The 19,843-nt window shown below is 49.2% G+C and overlaps 1 protein-coding gene across 1 annotated transcript; it reads right to left on the minus strand.

The window, feature by feature from the left end:
- Nucleotides 1–65: 65 nt before the first annotated feature.
- Nucleotides 66–19,821, minus strand: TELO2 (telomere maintenance 2). The gene is made up of 20 exons (XM_071761166.1): nt 19,465–19,821; nt 18,787–19,058; nt 18,177–18,245; nt 17,243–17,390; nt 16,411–16,513; nt 15,562–15,630; nt 14,975–15,116; nt 14,117–14,253; nt 12,765–12,853; nt 11,641–11,751; nt 10,674–10,759; nt 10,308–10,399; nt 9,260–9,376; nt 8,451–8,522; nt 7,821–7,991; nt 7,018–7,109; nt 6,116–6,215; nt 5,597–5,661; nt 4,875–4,990; nt 66–1,456 (listed from the first exon to the last, which is right to left on the minus strand). Exons 1-20 carry the CDS (start codon nt 19,785–19,787, stop codon nt 1,353–1,355), a joined length of 2,478 nt encoding a protein of 825 aa, XP_071617267.1. The 5' UTR covers nt 19,788–19,821; the 3' UTR covers nt 66–1,352.
- Nucleotides 19,822–19,843: the final 22 nt, after the last annotated feature.

The raw sequence follows: 19,843 nt of genomic DNA on the forward strand, positions 1-19,843 counted from the left end.
CTTAGCTTCAGGCCATTTTCCAGGTACACCAAAGAGTCGAGTAACTGAGGTGAAAACTCCTGAGCTGACAAAATTTTCAAGTACAGCTTTAATCTGTTCAGGTGCTGATTTGTCTTTCTCTACGAGTCACAGCTTCTGAAAAGCATCTCTGTCCCCTTTGGGTAGGAGCTTGGCTGAAAGTCAAACTACACCCCTACTGCATAATGGAGATTTTCCCACCCCAAAACTTTTGCATTTCACTGCATCCCAGGGTGATGTAGGCTCAAGCTGCCACTGACAGCAATCAGGACTAAACCTCCCAGCCACAGCATGGTTGGGGTTGGGCAGGGACCTCATCCCTGCTTAACCTGCACCACTTTGAGCCAGTGAAGGCTCTTCCTCACTATAAAGCTTCTTTTCCAACCTTCCCAGGGTCAGGCTACTCAGTACCAGTCAGGATACAAATGTCTTTCCTGGCAGAAGCAGGACTGAGATATGAAGCCCAACAAAAGTGACCAAGGTTTTGCTCACCTGGAAGCCTCTTGCCCTGCCCCACATGGGTGTATTTATAAAGTCACTCTCTCACATTTCATGCCAGCCCATCCTTCTGGCTTCCTTTTTTTCTTCCCCTGCTTTGTGACTTGCTTCAAAACTTGGGCTTAAGTTTTAAGGGTGTATATTTTCAGGAACAAACAGTAGAAGGAGATTTTTAAAATCTGGATGTTTGTTTTCTTTTAACAGAAGCTTATTTCTCTACTATGCTGATACATAAAGAAATTCCAGCTTTGTTCCTCCTAACCACAGCACAGCACTGGCTCAAGCCTTTAAGGCATGGCACATTTTCAGCACTTCAGTGTAGCTGTTCAGTTCTTACAGCTCCCCAGGAGTGTCATTCCCTGCACCAACCCCTCCCAACAGCAGATGAGCACCTACCACGTGCTGACAGCCAGGAGACACTGGAGCCCTTGCTACGGGCATGTCCTACACTGAGCCCTGGGAGGTGAGGGGCTCTCTCCATCCCTCCTGTTGTTCTGACAAGAAGCCTGCTATGTGATCTTCCCTGTATTTTTAGCAGAGCACTCAGAGCTGCCAAGGTTATAAATAGCTGGGGGTGGGGGCAGGGGCGGTGCAGGGATGGCAGTGAGGCCCTTCCTGCATCTGTACACTCTGTACCGGATGGCAAGAGCTCACTCAATTGGCCCCCACTACAAAGTCCAGATGTCAAGTCAAGTTTGTTGGCTTGCAGCTCGGCACCCTTCCCCCCCCTTCTTCCTCTTCTCCAGCCAGGTGACTCCTGAAAAAGGTCCCAGCAGTGCCTACACACATCCAGCTGGCAAGAGTATGACATAAAGGTTGTTTCTTCTACCCTTTGGCTAGGAAGGGTCAGCTGTGAGTTTCTTCTTCAGGTTCTCCATGAGGAGCAGGCTCTGCAAGGCCAGCCTCCTGCAGTCCCCATCTGGGTCTTTCTCCACCACATCTATAAAAGAAATGGCCACTGTTAGTTGGAAAAAATGGGAAAACCTCTTCACTTAACACTGACCATCACCAAATAGAACAGAAAATGCAAATGAGTCTGGGCTGGACATCAGCACTCACAGGAATTAGGTTAGACCAGAAGGCAAACGTGGCCAAACTCGATTAGCTTAAGCAGCAGGAGTCTGGCTGTGCCCTGACACTGTCACATGTTATAATGCTCAGATCATTCATGCAGCAGAAACAAGGAGTCAGCTGGGCTGAACCACTACAGAAAGTGACTTTGTGTTCCATGGAATAACCTCCAGGCCACAGGCTGCACATAACCTTTCCTCACCCAATGAGTCTGAGTACTGTTGACAATGAGAAATCCACTGACTCAGAAGCCTAAATCTGCACCCTGCCTATAGTGAAATGAGGCAACCAGGTGCCACTAATTGCCCTTTATTGGCCCCCTAATCCTGCTCATGTAGTTGGGGCCCACCCTAATCAGGCACAGGTGGGCTTAACACAAGCTCGTGGCCACTACCTGGCAATTAGTGGCACCTGGTTGCCTCATTTCACTACACCTGCCAATTCCTGCAACCTCAACAAATGGTCCAGGGTCCCTCCTGAGCTCTGTGGTCACACTGCCCTCCAAAAGGCCCTCTTCCACCCCAAGATGGGCTGAGAAACCAGCAGGTCCTTCATGGTTCTTGCAGCACGTTAAGGGAGGGCACGAAGCTGCTTCCAGCAGCTGTTATTCCAGGGGTCCTTAGTGGGCCTGCAAAGCAAAAACCAGGATGCACGCAGGATGTGTGAGCAGGGGGAGCCTGGCAGAGCAGTGAGGCTGTGTGAGGATATCCTGTACGCACAGCCCTGTGCTGGGAGCCCGGCACTGTCAGCCCAAACACATGACTCATCCACAGGGACCTGGGCTATTTTTAACCTCAGGGAGAGCTTCACCATGGTGTTTCCAGACTCCCCCTACAGAAGGCAGAAAAAGCTGGGGGGAGGCTACAAGACAGAGCAGTACAAGTTCAAAAGCCAAGAGGTTGCTGCTGGCACTGTTTCTAATTGCCACGAATGTGAAATGCTGGCACTGCAAGGGAGGCACAGGGCACCAGAGCCTCACATAAACCAAACTTGCCTATGACATAGCTCTACAGCCCTTGCAAGGGGTGGGGAATTCCCTCAAAGGCAGCTGCTGAGGAATCAGAGGAACTGTTTCCTAGAAATGTTTAGATATTCCCTCCCCTGAGAAAGATTAGGCTCCTCAACAGCAGCTCCAAGGTGGATCCCAGCCTCTCTCCCCAGCTGAAACCTCCCAAAGCATCCACCAAGTGGCCAGTCCAGTTTCTTACACCACACTACAAGCACTTTCTGATGGGGAATATGCTGAGTTACAGCCTGCAGGCTGATGCAGGAACAGGCAGTCCCTCAGACCCTGAGGGACAGCAGCCTGCTGGGACACTAACAAACTGGGGCAGATTTGTGGATTTCCACTAAATACTTGGTGAGTAACATTTTCTGGCCCCCTGTTCCTCACTGTGTGTGAGCCATGGCAGGAGAAATGCAGATGCTTCAAGCCAAAATCCAAAGCAGTGACTTCTCTGGGCCATTAGGCACACTGGTAGGAGGCTTCCATGTCCTTCTTCCCAGCTAGAGCAGCAGAGCCAATACATGACACCTCTTCCAAGCCTTTTCCATAAGAGTCATGAAGGAGCAGCAAGGCTGCTAGCTCAGAACCATGATTTGGTCCCAAAAATTGGTCTCTAGAGACTGACTTCACCTGCTGTAGAAGCCCAGAGCTTCCCTGAAGAGTTTCTTCCACCAACAACCTTACAACAAAGAGCAAAGGTGTAGCCCAGGAAGCTGTTGAGTTTCAGAAAGCAGCTGTGGAAGGATGAGCCAGTTTGAAACTGCACTGCAACTGTATCTGACCAGATGTGGAGCTGAGTTGGGTCTTTACAGTTTCTGAATGGCTCCTAGAACAAACTTCCCCTTTGCTATACACAGCAGGACCCACTGTGCAATGTTCATTGGATATTACACTGCCTGCAGGCATCAAAAGATGCTCAGAGCTCTGTCGTCCTCTTCCTTCCAAACAGAACTCATTAAAAACCAATCAGGCAGCTCCTCATGCTGAAAACACATTTGTAACATTCCTGGAAAGGCTTCACTTGGCAACAGCAGTGTTAACTGCAGAGCCAGGCAGATTCCTCAGAGCAAACCAAGTCATGGGAAAAAAAATCAAGTGCTCAGCTCCACAAGGAAGTTCTTTTCCTTTTGGAAGGCACAGAGCCCCACAGCCTGCAAGGATCAGAGGCTGCAGGGCCAGTGCTGCTTCCCGCCTGCTCCCAGTGGGAAGTCAGCTCACCAAGAGTCAGAATGGTGAAGGAAACCATCCCAGGGAGCCTCCGAAGGACACAGCATTATTTCCTCTTGCACTTCCAGCCTGCTGCCATACCCAACCACCAATATGGGCAGTTCCAGACTCCCAGAACCACAGAGCTTCTGTTATGTTGGGTGCAGCACACCAAGTCCTTTGCTGTCATTCACAGGCTGCTCTTTCCATCAGCAAGAGGATGTCAGGAGATGGGGCCATGCCTTCTGTTTTTAGCACTGATGAACCTCATCTTCTGTGCACGTGGTGTGAATGGGCAATGCCAGCCTTGGGAGTTACTGCTGCTCAAAGTCACTGCCTGGATGTTATATGAATGATGAAAATCCTTGCTGCAGCTTCACGAGGTGGGTGGGTGGATGCTCAGCCAGAGAAAGGGGGCACAGAGCCCAGCATAAAGCCACAAAGATGATGAAGGGAGTGGAACATCTCCCTTGTGAGGAAAGGCTGAGGGAGCTGGGGCTCTGCAGCTTGGAGCAGACTGAGGGGTGACCTCATTAATGTTTATAAACATGTAAAGGGTGAGTGCCAGGAGGATGGAGCCAGGATCTTCTCAGGGGAGGCCACTGATAGGACAGGGGGTAACAGGTACAAGTTGGAGCAGAGGAGGTTCCATGTAATCATCAGAAGCTTTTTCTTTATCAGGGTGAGGGAGCCCTGGCCCAGGCTGCCCAGGGAGGTTGTGGAGTCTCCTTCTCTGGAACCTTTCCAAACCCCCCTGGATGTGTTCTGTGTGTCCTGCCCTGGAGGATCCTGCTGGGGCAGGGGGATTGGACGCTCTGGATGCTCTCCAGAGGTCCCTTTCAACCCCTCACATTCTCTGATTTTGGGAGTTTTTGGTTGGTCTGTAGGGGTGAGGACAGTCACACACAGTGGGGGCTGATACTTGCCCTAAATTTAGGAGCAAGCAATCAATATCCTTCTCATGGAAATCCCTGGTGCTCAGTGCCAGGACATCACTGCTACCATCCCAACGAGAGATGCTGCAAAAAGGCTGCACCACTAACCAGAAAAACTGTCCCTCCACCCACCCTCTTACCTCCCAGCCAGGACTGAGCCTCCAAGAGCTCTTCTGTCATGTCTTCCAGAAGATGCTCCTTAGGGACACTGAGGAGCACAGAGGAGACACAGGACAGCAGACCCTGGCGCACATACCTGGTGGAGAAAGATTTAACTGGTCAGAGCCTGCTCTGCCTTGATTTCCTCACCTCAGGGGTTCTCCAGTTTCCAATGTTTGTGACTGGAAGGACTTGTGCAATATTCCTACAGATTAGGAGAGTAAGCAAGTGTGCACCAGCTGGCAGAATGCCCACCTGCTCAGAGCCCTGGCCATGCTGTGGTGCAGGGACTCAGCACAATTCACATTCCTGGACCAGTCTGAGATCAAAACAGAACTTGGAGCTTTACAGCATTTTGCCTTCATGCTTTAATTGCTTTCCAGAGCTGAATGCTGGAACTCAATCTAAGGTTTTCTGAACTCCCCAAGTAAACAAAGATGAAACTGCCACATGAAGAGCTGAGCAAGGAATCTGTCATGATTTCCATAGGTAATGACTCTACCTCCACACTGGCTGCCAAGTCCATGTGTAGTTCTGACATGAAAGCAGTGGCTTCATTCCCTGCTTGTGCAGTCAGACATCAGAAGACAAGGCTGGAGGAGAGCACAGAGTTAATGCTCTAAGTCCCTGACATCCTCAGTTGGGTGCAGAAACCCTGGCTGGGGCCTGACTACAACTACAGACAGAGACAACTACAACTCACGAGTCAGTGTGGAAACGCAGAGCCCAGACAAACTCCAGCAGTGCCTTCCCCATCACAGTCACTGCCTGCAAAACAGGGTGAGGACAGAAACACTGAGTACCTTCACAGCCTCTGTAGAACTGGACCTTGAGGTACATTGTGGTGAACACCATGGCTACAAGTAACTTGATTTTACAGATGAGGAAACTTTGGAAGTTTGGCAGAAATGATAAGCCCAACTTCCCAAAGATGTTCATAAGTTCTTCTTATGAAGAAGCAAAAGACAGTGCAGGGGTGTCTGAATGAATCACAGCCCCTTTCTGACCTTTTTTTCTCAGCCCTTTTCATAACTTCTTAGCACAGGAGACTCAAACTTGCTGCCAACCTGTGTGGCAGGCCCCAGAGCACCCTGCTGTTCCCAGGCTGGAGGCCTCTCCCTTCATCACAGATTACAGAATCATTCTGCTTGGAAAAAAACCCATTAAGATCATCAAGTGCAACCATGACTTGCTACCTGCAAGCTCATGCAGCCTTTCTTACCAGAGTGTTGATGGCCAAGCACATCAGGATTGATAAAGTGTGGACCAGTCTTCCAAGAACAAGGTGATCTTCCCCCAGAAGATCAAACGTTGTCAGAGGCCTGCAAGTGCAAGATTGAGAGGGCTGTAGCAGTGAGGAAGATGATTTGAGCATCTGTGGGACAGTCAAGGTGGTTATGCAGGGTGAATTATCCCCCACAAGCCTGAATCCCTACAGCACCACTCACTGTACAGTCATTCCCAGCTGTGTCCTCTCATCTCTGCTCCCAGCCCAGTGATACCCTCTGCTCTCACCACAGGTATCTCTTACCTGACAAGCTTTACTTAGAAAGAAGGGCAAGCAAAAGCCAGCACCACTGCCACTGAAACCAGCCATGAGGGCTGGGATTACAAGAATCCTGATTCTCATGAATCAATTACTCAGCCTTCCTTAGCTAAGTAAAGACCTCAGTGACTGACAGGAAACTGTGTGCTGTGTCCTGCCATGTGGTCACAAGGAGCAGCCCAGGGGACAGCCCCAAACCCCGAGGCAGAGTTAACTTTGGTTCAAGACTGCAGCCTGAGCTCTGCAGCTTTGTGTGAACCTCCCAAGATGGAGAAGCAACCCAGACAAACTGGTTTGGTGCTGCCACAGTTGTCCACCTGGGCACCTCCTGACAGGTTACTCATCATGCATCTTCACTTCTGCAGCACCTTACATTCTCCTGCCCAACAAGAGTTCAAAAGATAAGTCTAAGAGATGGCAAACCCCTCCCCTCTAAGCTTTATGCATGAGCCAGGTGTTGGTACAGTGTCACTGGACTCCTACACAGCTTCTGGGCTTCAGCCCTGCACAGATGCCAGCAGAAGCAGCAGCAAGGTTGACTCCAGCAGCTGCCACCACCACATCCTCAGGTGACTCACCTGTCAAAGTGCTGAATCAATGGGAAAAAGAAATGCCCAGCAACAGAATTGAACTCATTTGGGCTGGAATCCAGTTTCACTTGAGACCGACCCTGTCCAAGAGAAAAACGAAGTTTAGACACAAGGTGCAGCCTCTGATCCTCCCACTTCACTGGACACTGTCCAGACTATGAATTCCTTGTGGATTCACTGTCAGCTACTGCTTGCTTGTACATCTCTGGTCATTAGTTTCCAGACAGGATTGCTCACTTCCCACTTCAGATCCTCTCACACACTGAAGTATTTTGGTACAATACAGCTCAGAACTGCTGCATTAGATGTAAGAAACAACAACATGCAAGGGATAAAGGAATTCTGGAAAGCAAGTTCTCCAGGATGAACCAGAAGGGAGATTTGGGAACTAGGAAACTGGCACCAGTTTCTTTCCCAGAAAAATAGGAAGGCTGAGAGTCCAGTCTGGAGGAAGCCAGACTGATAAAGGAAGTTCTCAGATCCATCAGGTGCAGTCACAGCTCCCCGCAGCGGCCAGACCAGCTCAGAACAAGCATAAAACAGCAACCACTATCCCTCAGTGCAAAATGTTCAAGTTCCATTTTCCAGCTTCTCCCAGCAAGGCCAGGATCACAGGAACAGTAACCTGCACTGCAAGATTCAGCCAGATACCAAGATGAGTTCATATCTGGAGTTACAGAGCCTTTCCTTTGTGTTGGGCTCAATTTGACAGAAATTTTGTTATTTCTGACTAGAACTACAGCATCTTCTAGTGTCCCTGTTTCTGCCATCAGTTTGTGTCCTGGCCTCACCGTAGCAAATCTCCGAGTCTTGCTTTTGATCCTCTCATCAACAATTTTTCTCCAGTCCTTAGAGCTGTCACTTCCAGGGAGGAGATGGATACAAGGTTTTTGAGCACCAGAATGCTTGGTCTTCCCATGGGATTTGGGATAGGACAGCTCCTGAGCTGCCAAAACCAATACCTAGATGAAAAAAAGGGAAGTCCTGTTAAAAAGGGGTAACCCCTGTACTATAGGAAACAGAGTTATCAGCATCAAATCTGATAGGAACAGCAAGGCAGAAAGGCACAACAGGTTTACAATTATGAACAGCAAGGGAATGAACCCCCAACCACCCAACGGGCTGTGTGGAACTGACCAACCACTTGGTCAATGAGCCCTGACACAGTGGCTCTTCCTTCAGAGACAATGAGGGAAACGACACAGGAGGAGTCCCAAATGACCACAGGGTTTTTGCATTTTGTGGGGAAGGATCCCTGTGTACGTGGAGTGTAGCAGAGCTACAAACCAGAGGAGACCAGGCACAAATACAAAAAGAGGAGACTCCCATGCCTCAGCCTCCACTCAGGTAACTTCCCTGCACCTCAGGGAACCAGCACTGGTGGAACAAAGAGCTGAGGAAAGCAGGAGGGGAGCACTCACATCGAGAATGTCCATGCGCTGGCGAAGGCTGTAGTTGAGGGAGTAGAACTGGGAGGTCAAGTACTTGGCTACCTGTAGGGAAAAATCATGGTGGAGTGAACACCACCCCAGGGTGGACACAGCCTCCCCATCAGTTCTGAAAGCACTCAAGTTCAGAAGTCCAGTTTGCTGTTAATTAACAGCAAGCCTCCAAGAGAAGGGAAGAGACACACTGTGCAAACAGGGAAACTCACCCACTTCCAGATGCCCACAGAGGAGTTAAATGACAAAGGGGACTTGTTCCTAAACCACAGCCACTTTGCTGCCTTATCACAGCCTTTTAATATGTAAAGGGGACTTTTAAGAAAGATTTTTGCCCACAGCCTCTACTGATAGGACAAGGGGTAAATATTTTAAACTGACAAAGGACAGATGCACGTCACAGAATCACAGAATCATTGAGGCTGGAAAAGACCTCTGGGATCATCAAGTCCAGCCCATGACCTCACCCCAACACACTGGCCAGACCATGGCACTCAGTGCCACATCCATTCCCTCCCTAAACACCTCCAGGGATGGGGACTCCATCACTTCCCTGGGCGGCCCATCCCAATTCCTCTCCATGAGGAAGCAATCCCTCCTGTTCTTTCATTCATCCATTGCTGATCCTTCAGTACCCAGCCTGTCTCTGCATAAATGCTGTCACCCATGAACCAGCTACTCTGCTGCACTCTGAAAGCTGCTCCTGTCAAGCTAGAAAGAGACTTCAGCTGCTTAGATTTTTGCCTGCTGTCTCAACTGGAAAAAGGAAAGCAGTAACAGGAACTCACAGGGATTGGATCTGTGGTTAAAACAGCAACTTGAGCTCTCTGACGGAGCTCCACAAAGCCTTCAATGCAGGTCTTCTCCTCCAGATGTAGAAGTATTTTTGCCAGCTCCACACTAACCTGCTCAAAAGATGAAAAACAGGAATCAAATCCCTGAAAGTGTTTTCTTGCTCACAGGATTTACACACCATTTTGAATGTTTAAGCAAAGACAGGGAGGCTGCAGAATACAGGCAACGTGTCTGTTAGGTAGAAGGGAGAAAAAAATCATTAAGCTAAATGTCACCAAGACAGATTTCTCAGAACACTGAACAACCCCCTGTGCTGATGGTTCTGTCCACATTCACTTGGCTTTTTGGACAAGTGATGTTATCACGAGATAGGAGGATATAACTAGTAACCATCTGCTCCAGGAGATATCCAGGAGATAAAACTAACATGTTAAAGGGTGCAGTACCACACCCAGAGTCCATCCAGCTCAGTAACACATCTGACCAGCAGCAGATTGCACATGGTGCCAGGCTACACCCCTTCTCTGTCACCTTAAAGTGCTCACTAACAACTGGTGGTGACATTGTGCTGGAAGACATTATGCTTGCACCAGCAAACAGAGAAAGTAATGTAATCCCATGTAATTCTGAATAATTTGATGTAGTTCCCTTTTTTTTTGGGGGGAATAACAAATTCAATTTCAATTAAAAATTCAATTAAATTAAAAATTAAAATCAATTAAGTCTAGGGAATTCATGGCTACTCTGTAAGCTGCATCACAGTATTTTTTTCTGCCCAGCACAAAGCCTGGAGCTCCCACACATTTCTGGCAAGCTCTGCCTGCAAAGCATTTGTCAGTGCTGGAGCTGCTAAATGCCATTCTGCTGCCAGCACCTTTGTTCCTTTGTGCTCTCCAGCCTCACCTCCAAAGCAACTATTTCCTTCCATTTTTCTTCCCAAGTGGACAAGTTGCACACTAGCCTGGCCTGCTGGCATTTTCAGTCTCACAAGGGGATGATCCTGTGTTACAGGATCTGGTGACTGAGCTCCTAGTGCCTCACCTCTCTTGTTGCTGCTGGATTCTTCCGAACCAAGCTCTCAAGAGCCTTGATTGTAGCTTCCCATTTGTCCACATCTTCAGATCCTGTCAGGACTGAAGGTAATCCAAACAAAAACCCAACAAAAGCTATTAGCAGAATGGCCTGTGCTTTCATACCATCCCCAGGGGTTTTCTGTCCTGTCAGAGGTAGATACCACTGACCCAGCACATGACCACCATTACTCAGAAGTCACAGTTCAGCACTTGAGCCCAGATTGCTGAAGTCCTGCACCTTCTTCAAATTAGCTTAGAAAAAACAAACCTACAGAGAAACCACTCTCCCAAAACCAGTAAGAAACAGATAAAGGCTCAGCCCAGGATCTCCTACCTTCAATACAGTCTCGGATATACACAGGAGCCTTGGTCTTTAGTTCTTTATCAGCTGACATGTCATAAGGGATGAGGTCATCATCACTGTAAAATAAATAAAGGCAGGAGTTACTCTGTGGAGTATACAAGGTCTCCCTTTCCACAGCTGCCCACACAGCAGAGAAAGAACCAGCACATCCATTGCTGCAAGACCATCACTCTTGCACCAGCCAGCAGCTCAGGATGAAAGGGTTCCTCTCTCTGGAGTCTTCAGCACAGGAGAGAGATGGACCTGTGGGGGTCCTGGATCTGGAGGACATCCAGAAGAGGCCACACAGATGATGAGAGGGCTGGAGCAACTCTGCCATGGAGACAGGATGAGAGAGCTGGGGGTGTTCAGCCTGGAGAAGGCTCTGGGAAGATCTTATTGTGGCCTTGCAATACGTAAAGAGAGCTTATGAGGAAGATGGGGACAGACTTCTGAGCAGTAGGACAAGGAGTGATGATGTAAACTGAAAGAGGGGAGACTCAAACTAGATGGAAGGGAGAAAACATTTACACTGAGGGGGTGAGACACTGGCCCAGGCTGCCCAAAGAGATAGGAGATGCCCCATCCTTGGAAACATTCCAGGTCAGGTTACACTGGACTCTGTGCAACCTGATGTAGTTGAAGATGTCCCTGCTCACTGCAGGAGGGTTGGGCTAGATGGCCTTTACAGGTCCCTTCTGACCCAAACCATTCTGTGATTCTATGATTCTCTAAGTTAAATGGAATAAACACACTGGTTGTACATTATGCAGGCTTGACACACTTGTGTGCAACTTTATACACAAAGTTCTGCTCTGCTGCAAACTGCTTGGCTGAACAAGGTCAGGAAGCACAAGATCTGTCAAGAAATGCAGCTACCAGTAGCTCCCTCCTCCCCATATCTGCTCTTTAGAACCTGACATTATTTTGCATTTCCTGCTGGTTTCTTCCCCCATACCTGTCCAGCTCAGTATCTGACACCTCAGCTGGCACTGCAGGGGCTGCTGCAGGTGAGTTCTTGTTACTTCCCAGTACCACGGGCAGTGCAGCTTCTGCTTTCTCATCCCTCCTGTGAGGAACAACAAATATCAAACCAATAAGGTAACAAACTTTATTCACAAGCAAGAAACCACCCACACCATCAACCCTTGCTGCCTAAACAGAATGGCAGGGAATTATTTTCTGCTGCAGGCTCCTGCCCAGCTTGGCCTCCACAAGAAACAAAGTCCTGAGAAGGAGAATGGGGTGAGGGAAGGAGAGAAACAGAATCTCTTAACAGAAAAGCAGTGGATAACAAAAAATGAACACACCTGCTGCATTCCTCCTACACTAACTTACACCCAGGACTGCCAAGGCAAGGCTGCCCTGTGATCCTTGGATCACACTGCCCTGCATATATTCAGAGCTATGAATAAAGCCGAACAAATGGGGGAGAAACATCTTTAACCACAGCTAGTGGGCCAAATAACAAGGGAGAACTTTTTTTCTTTCTCTGTACCTATTTTTGTGGACTTTGATACATCCTTTCAGACCTCTGCTTTTCAAATACTGTCTATGCTGATTAAATGTCCCTAAAATGGGAGCAATAAATCTGACTTCCACTGGAGTGCTGCACAGCTTCATTTACCAACATGAAGTGCTTCCTTCATCTGCTGATAAAACTAAGTGCTCCACAGAGCCTCCACCCATGCTGTGGAAGTGGAAGCACCAAGGGGACAGCCTTTAGACTGACAGCTTTTTGTTACTGATGAATGGGCTGGGGGCATATGGCCCAAATGCCAGATTTCCCAAATATGAACAGAAATTCCCATTTTATTCTACCCAGGGGCATGCAAGACCCCTACAAAATGCAGCATGGCTTAGCCACAGGCAGCTATCAAGCAACTCCAATACACACTAGCATTTGAATTATCAATTTAACATCACTACACTGCCTTGTAAGAATAAGGTGCATTATAATGCCTGAGAATATGCAAGACATCTTGAATATTGCACACAGTTCTAATGTGTAACTCAAAACAAAAGGTATGGAGAACAGAAAAGAATTGGCATGGAGATGAACAGCAGCAATGTCTTTCTTACTCATCATCTGGAAGCGTGGGGGCAACAGAGAGTGGTGGAGTCTGGACCAGAAGGGACTTCAGTTCTCTTGTTTCATCATCTTCTTCATACTAGAAAATTAAAATAACTGTTACTGCACTCTGTTTGATGGCAAGCACACCCAGCATTCAAAATCTGATCCTTCTCCTGTGTGCAAATGAAGGCTGAATCATGAGTAGATTAACCCACACAAATCCCATTTGTTTCACTCTGCTGCCAGCAGTGATGTATTTATGCTCTATAGCACCCTGTAACCTGTGTCCCTATATGTAACAGTAGTACTTGACCTGACCTTGCCCAAATGTTATTTACAAACTTTAAATTTATACATTTAATAAATGGCAATGCAGCATCAGGGATGATGCAGGTTTGTGAAGAATGAATGTCATTTAATCACATACTTCTTATGTACTCTCCTGAACACAGGAGAGCATGATCCCCACGTCAATCCTGAAAATGTCAATTTGGAGCAACTCTTCCCACCACTGAGGGACTGAATCTCACTGATGGTTTAGGTTTGAAGTTCTCTCTGAATTTCCATGGGTCAGATTCCAATTTCCTCCTGCATCCTGATAATCCTCTAGCAATCTCATTATCACCTGTTTACCCTGAGCTTTGTCATCAGATTGCTGAATACTGGATCCAGTCTGGGGCTCCCCAGTTCAAGACAGACAGGGATCTGCTGGGGAGAGCCCAAGGCAGAGCTATGAGGATGATGAGGGGACTTGAGCATCTCTCCTGTGAAGAAAGCCTGAGAGCCCTGGGGCTGTTCAGCCTTGAGAAGAGAAGGCTGAGAGGGGATCTTCTGAATGCCCATCAGTACCTGAGGGGTGGGTGTCAAGAGGAAGGGGCCAATCTCTTCTCAGAGGTGCCCAGGACCAGCACAAGGAATAATGGGTTGAAGTTAGAACACAGGAGTTCCACCTCAACATGAGGAGAAACTTCCTGCCTGTGAGGGTGAGGGAGCCCTGGCCCAGGCTGCCCAGGGAGGTTGTGGAGTCTCCTTCTCTGGAGCCTTTCCAACCCCCCGGGATGTGTTCTGTGTGTCCTGCCCTGGGGGATCCTGCTGGGGCAGGGGGGTTGGACTGGATGATCTCCAGAGGTCCCTTCTAACCCCTCACATTCTATGATTACACTCTCAAGGTCACTCCCACCCACCTGGCTACTTTCTATGATTGTTTTTGTAGAGATATCCTCTCTTTTTGAAAGTGTTGCTCCCTCTCCTTCTTTCCAGATAGCAAGAGCTAGAACTTGCTGTAATACTCTAGATCATCTGCTTTAAAGCTTTTCTTTCCTCTAAGACCTGCAAACCAGACAAATTGTATTATCCTTACCTGAAACTTCAGGACTGGCCCATCAGTGTTTATTTTTGAACTGATGCTCTCTGCCACAATCATTCCCAGACTCCGTATCTGTGGCAGATTGCTGTCCAGGTGGCACTTCACCCCCTCCAGCATGCTCATGAGCAGCTCTGAAACAAACCAAACAGTGCATGGAACAGTGACAGAAGCAACCATCCATCTGGATGCTGGTTCCCTGAGAGGGCAACTTTAGCCACGCAGAGAATGATAGAATAGTTTGGGTTGGGAGGGACCTTAAAGCTCACCCAGTGCCACCCCTGCATGGTCAGGGACACCTCCCACCAGCCCAGGTTGCTCCAAGCCCCATCCAACCTGGGCTGAGACACTGCCAGGGATGGGGCAGCCACAGCTTCCCTGGGAAACCTGGGCCAGGGGCTCACTCACCACCCAGTAATAGGCAGAAAAATAGGAAGGGCTCATGGAGCTGTGACTTCTTTCTGCAGTGGCAGTGTTGCCTTCAGCACCAAGGAAACCATGCTTATACCATATTTTTTGTGGGGTACAAAGTCAGCAAAACATTAACAGTAAATTTGACATGTGGAATATTTCAATTTTCACCAAAAAAGGGATGGTAAGTCAAATCAATCTTCAGCTTGGTTCTAAAGTGCTTCAAAGCCACCTAAGTAAAACACTGTGTTTTGAGGAAGTTGCAAATTTGGAGCAGTACAATAGACATGGAGGGAGAAATTCAAGTAGGCTGCCAAGTTTACAAAGATGAAGACAGGAAATTAATTTTTTTTCTCCATAGATCAAACCAAAATGTTTTTCTCCTCAGTCACAGAACCATTTGCTCTGTTAAACAAACCTATCCTGCTTCTCCCACTGCCTCACCTTGTCTGCAGCTCTCAATTTCAGGCTCCTTCAGGTGGGAGAGGCAGATCAGGATGGCCTTGCTAATGTACTGCTGCTGCTCAGGTGGAGAGTGTTTCACAGCACTGCTGCTCCCCCAGGTCTCCAACAGTTCTTGCAGCACCTGAATCAGAGAATTTAAGCTGGCTTAAAATTCATCTTTTCCTCACATAAGTAGTGTACATTTTGAAATGTGCTTTCATACAGCACTTTGTGTTTTCTCATGACCCTTTGGTCTTCACCCATCCCAGTGGACTTGCACTCCCTACAAATGGAGCTGAACTTTGTGTTTCAGGGCCCAAAATCTACTCTGTGTGACCAACTGAGCTCCACACCACCTTCATGTAATATACTGCTACATATAATTTTTGTTTTAATTTAGAAGTGCTACATATGTTTCTCTTCAATAAGTACTACATGCAAAGAAATAGATAATATTGTAAAAAAAAGAAAAAAACCCAAAACACAACACATCAACCCAATCTGACATTATCTCCACAAACAGGAGGAGTTTCTCCATCCCATTTCCATCCCATTCCCACCTCACCAACAAGGTTACTCAACCTTACTTTGACCAACAAGGGACGCCGGAGGCTGTCCAGGGCCAGGTAGCCAAGGAGGTTCTGTAGCACTGCAGTCTGCAACAAAACCCACAAGTTGTGCTTTAAGAGGGTATCAAGCTGTCATCCAGCAACTACAAGTGTGTTATTTTTACTCTGTTGAACTTTTCTTTCTGAGGGACTGGTTGACAACATTCACAGAGAAGTCAGTGAGTTGAAAAAGCCAATCAAAGACACACACACAGCTGCTGCTGAAATACATGAAAAAACCAAGACAACAATGCAGTGTAGTGTTTTTACCATCAAAACAAGATCAGCACAGTTCCAGGCAAACCTGGAACACAGGAAGTTGAGGGAACATCCCTCACAACAACATCACAAGCCACAGTAAATTTCCTAACACCTTGTGACAAATGTAGGTGCACAGGAAAACAAAAAAGAATAAAAAGAATCCCAGCCCTTGTCTCATCTCTCCAGTCTAATTCTTATCCCTGAGGGTGGGTCATGGCTTTTACACTCCCTCAGATTCTACACTAACTGGATGTCTCCAGCTCCCCAGCACACTGAAATTATGTGCAAACAACCATTTGGATCTGGAGAAAAAGAGCACAGCAATTCCACTGATTGCCAGAGGGAACACACAAATCCCATGATCTCAAAGCAACCATTCACCCCTCCCTCTGCTTTACATTCAGCTGCTCGTGATGTGAAGAGCTGCACAGCTCAGGTACATGCAGAGAGGGTGAATTTCAGAATGAAGAGTCAATCTTACCCCAGAACTGGAGCTCAGCTGAAAAACACATTGGCACTTGTGAAAAGCAGGGGTTAGCACAGCACTGCTCAAGGCTGAGTCCTTACCGTGTGCCCATACTGCAAGAGCAGCAGCTTCTGTGTCACCACAAACTGAGCTTTCTTGTTTTTCACCACCAGGTTCCCCAGCAACCTAGACAAGACATCTGCCCTGGTGAGACAGGTCAAAAGCAAAACATGAGGGATCCATGCAGTTACTGCCATGCTGCTGCTCATCACAGGGAATTCTGGGAGCAGATCTTTGCATCAGAGTCTCTAAAGCACCTCTAAACTTTGAGAGTCAGTCAGTAATGACAAAGGATGTTTTCACTTGTTCTTTTCACTGGGTGTCACAACACAGAACTTAAAGGAATGGTGCATGTTTTGCCTCAGAGGGAACAATCAGCTATTTTACCCCTGCTCAAGAAACAACACTGTAAGAACCAACAGTATCTGAAGGGGCTACAGAAAGGCTGGAGAGGGACTGTTTGCAAGGGCCTGGAGTGATAGGATGAGAGGCAATGGCTTTAAATTAGAGAAGAGCAGATTTAGACTGGGTGTTAGGAACAAGTTCTGTACCATGAGGGCAGTGGAACAATGGCACAGGTTGCCCAGGGAGGTGGTTGAGGCCTCATCCCTGGAGATGTTCAAGGTGAGGCTTGAGGAGGCTCTGAGCACCCTGATCTGGTTGAGGGTGTCCCTGCTGACTGCAGGGGGTTGGACTGGATGAGCTTTAGAGGTCCCTTCCAACCCAAATTATTCTTTGATTCTATTCTATGATTCTATGAAACTGCCTACACAGATACACACACACCAGCACCTTTCAGAATCTGATTCTGAAAGTACAGGTGAAACAATTCCAGTCTTTGCTCTGGATCAGGGAGGAAAGCAGAGTTCTCACCCAGCTGCTCTCTGCACAAAACCAAGGACCACGGCCTCCATCCAGCGCTCTGGCACACACTCAACCAGGCGCCAGCACATCCTTTGCCAGATGCAGTCTGACCTGGTAAGATCTGTCAGGCGAGGTACCAAAACACCCAGGATTTCCTCTGAAGTGGGAAAGAAAACAGGGAAACACATCAGGTGGCCAGGCCTGATGCAATGGTACACAAGGTCAGCCTGAAAATTTCATGATCCTCACAAGATGAAAAAAATTCTATGTATAGTATGTACTAAACTGTTCCTATGGTAAGAGCTAAAACAAACTTGCAAGTATTCCTCATCACAGCAGACATTTGAAAATCTTTCATCTGCTTTGCCAGCCCTGTTGACTGCTTCTTCATTCAGAGGCTTCAAAGCTCTAAGCAAAGCCAGACTAAAGGCTGCCCACAAGAGGGTTATTACACACAGGCAGTGATTTATGCTGGTCTCAGACTTTATGGCACTTTCAGACCTCTCAATGAAAATCACCAGAAGAGCATTTAATGGTTATGCCCCAAACGGTGGGATAAGGCTCATCAGTTTTTGAGAACTCACATTCATGTGAGGTGATGGAAAAGCATCAACATCGACGCAACTGAGGAGCCTCCTAAAGCAGCCAGCACAGCCCAACTCCCACAGCCCAACTCCACACCCCGCACAGCCCATCTTCCCGCCCCCGCACAGCCCAACTCCCACAGCCCAACTTCCTGCCCCGCACAGCCCAACTCCCCCGCCCCGCACAGCCCAACTCCCCCGCCCCGCACAGCCCAACTCCCCACCCCAGCACAGCCCAACTCCCAAAGCATTTGTCATCAGCCTCCCTCTCCCTCAGCTGAAGAGCATCAGTCATCCTTCTGTACTAACAGAGTAAAAGCAACTTTCCCTTCCCCCAAACACTTCTGTAAAACACTCACTTTGCCTGCCCTGGATGCACACCTTCCCCAGGACATGAGAAACAGAAGAGATGGAGCAATCCAAGCCAGCTGGGGTAAAACAGAGACAAGTTTAACAAGAGCATCACCAGCACCCTCCCAGTGACCTTCAGAAGGAGCTGCATGCACTCCTACAACTACTGAAGCCTGAGAAAACACAGATTAACTTCTCCTCCTCAAGCATCATCACCTCTTCCTCCCTCCACCACCTTCAGGCACAAAATGGCACCCAGCAGTATTTCTACACAATGGTGAGAGCCAGAAGACTCGAGCAGCTTAGTCTCACTTCACCACAACAACCAACCAGTGGGTCATTCAGTACTGTTTAAATCCTCCCTACTCCAGTGCAGACCAAGTGACCACAGGGAAGCTTTGGCACCAGATGATGCTATTTAACAGCTTGTAGGACTGCAGCTTTCAGTGGGATTCCACAAAGCCTCGGCCAGCCTTCTCACTCCTGCTGAGGTTTTTAAGCACAACGAACTCCAGGCAGAGGGATGAAGGTGAAGCTCTCCCATGCCCACTCCCTGCATTTCAGCGAAGGGACCCATGCACAAAACACTTCTTCAGAACTGCCCTCCCACCATCTCACCTCGCAGAGAATCGGAGATCTTCTGCAGCACCTGGAGAATCGCATCCCCCAGGAGAGGAAAGTAGTTCTGCGGGAAGAACACGGCCGGGCCTTCCCCCCGGAGGCTGTTGCCGAGGTGGTCGGGCAGACACACGACCTTCCCCAGCAGAGCCTCCTGCAGCTCGGGCGGGCCGCTCTGTGCCTGCTGCTGGCAGAGCTCCCACAGCAGGGCCGGGAGCCCTCCCTCCCGCAGAAACTGCTCCAGCACCTCCAGAACCTCCCCGGGATGGCAGCTGGGACGGGGAGAGAGAAACTGAAGTTCAGTCCCTGCCCCTTTTCAACCTCTGAAAAAACCCGCACCGTCATTCTGCTGCGCTGGTGGCACCACTACAACCCTGCAGCTTCATCCCACGGACTTCGAATCCAAAACCGAATTAAACCCAAGAATATTTTAAATTTCTTTGCACCTCTACAGCTTCCTCAGCTCGCAGCCCCGTGTCCCCGGGACAGGCACCACTGCCGGGGAGCCGGGAAGGAGCCGGAAGAGGGTTGGAAAGGCTCAGGAGGGGGATTCTCACCCTCACTCCCCCCCTCCCCGCTCCTGAGGGGACCGAACCCTCCCCGGGGCCTCCCCAGCCCACCGTCCCGGTGACTCCCACCTCCCTCCGGGCCGCCGGCACGGAGCTCCCGCCCGCTCACCGCGCCTGGATTGACTCCGGAGAGGAGGCGAGGGCTTCCAGCAGGACACAGAGCGCGGTGCCGGGCGGGCCCTGCAGGAAGCAGCTCCGCCACTCGACCCCGGGCCGAGCCTCGCGGGGCGCCCGGGCCAGGCTCCGCAGGAAGGCGCCGTACAGCGCCCGCTCCCGCTCCCCGAGGGCGGCCGGGCCCCCCGCAGCCGCCAGGGCCTCCAGCACCGCGACCACCGCCCCCTCCACCTCCCGGCCCCGGTTCCGGTTCGGCTCCGCGCCCCCTCCCAGCGCCGACACCGCCTCCCGCACCGCTCGCACCACCTCGGCCGCCATGACCCTGAGGGGAGCGGAGCAGCGGCCGCGCGCTCCCGCCCGCCCCTGGCGGTAAC

This window comes from Heliangelus exortis, chromosome 17, assembly GCF_036169615.1.
Source record: "Heliangelus exortis chromosome 17, bHelExo1.hap1, whole genome shotgun sequence".
NCBI lineage: Eukaryota > Metazoa > Chordata > Aves > Apodiformes > Trochilidae > Heliangelus > Heliangelus exortis.

Excerpts from the sequence above, each read along its gene's own strand:
- TELO2 (XM_071761166.1), bottom strand. The coding sequence starts at position 19,787 with ATGGCGGCCGAGGTGGTGCGAGCGGTGCGGGAGGCGGTGTCGGCGCTG. Across the intron at positions 17,391-18,176 it reads GTGCATCCAGGGCAGGCAAA|AGGAAATCCTGGGTGTTTTG; the intron begins GTGAGTGTTTTA and ends TTCCCACTTCAG. Across the intron at positions 6,216-7,017 it reads TTGATTCAGCACTTTGACAG|GCCTCTGACAACGTTTGATC; the intron begins GTGAGTCACCTG and ends TTGCACTTGCAG.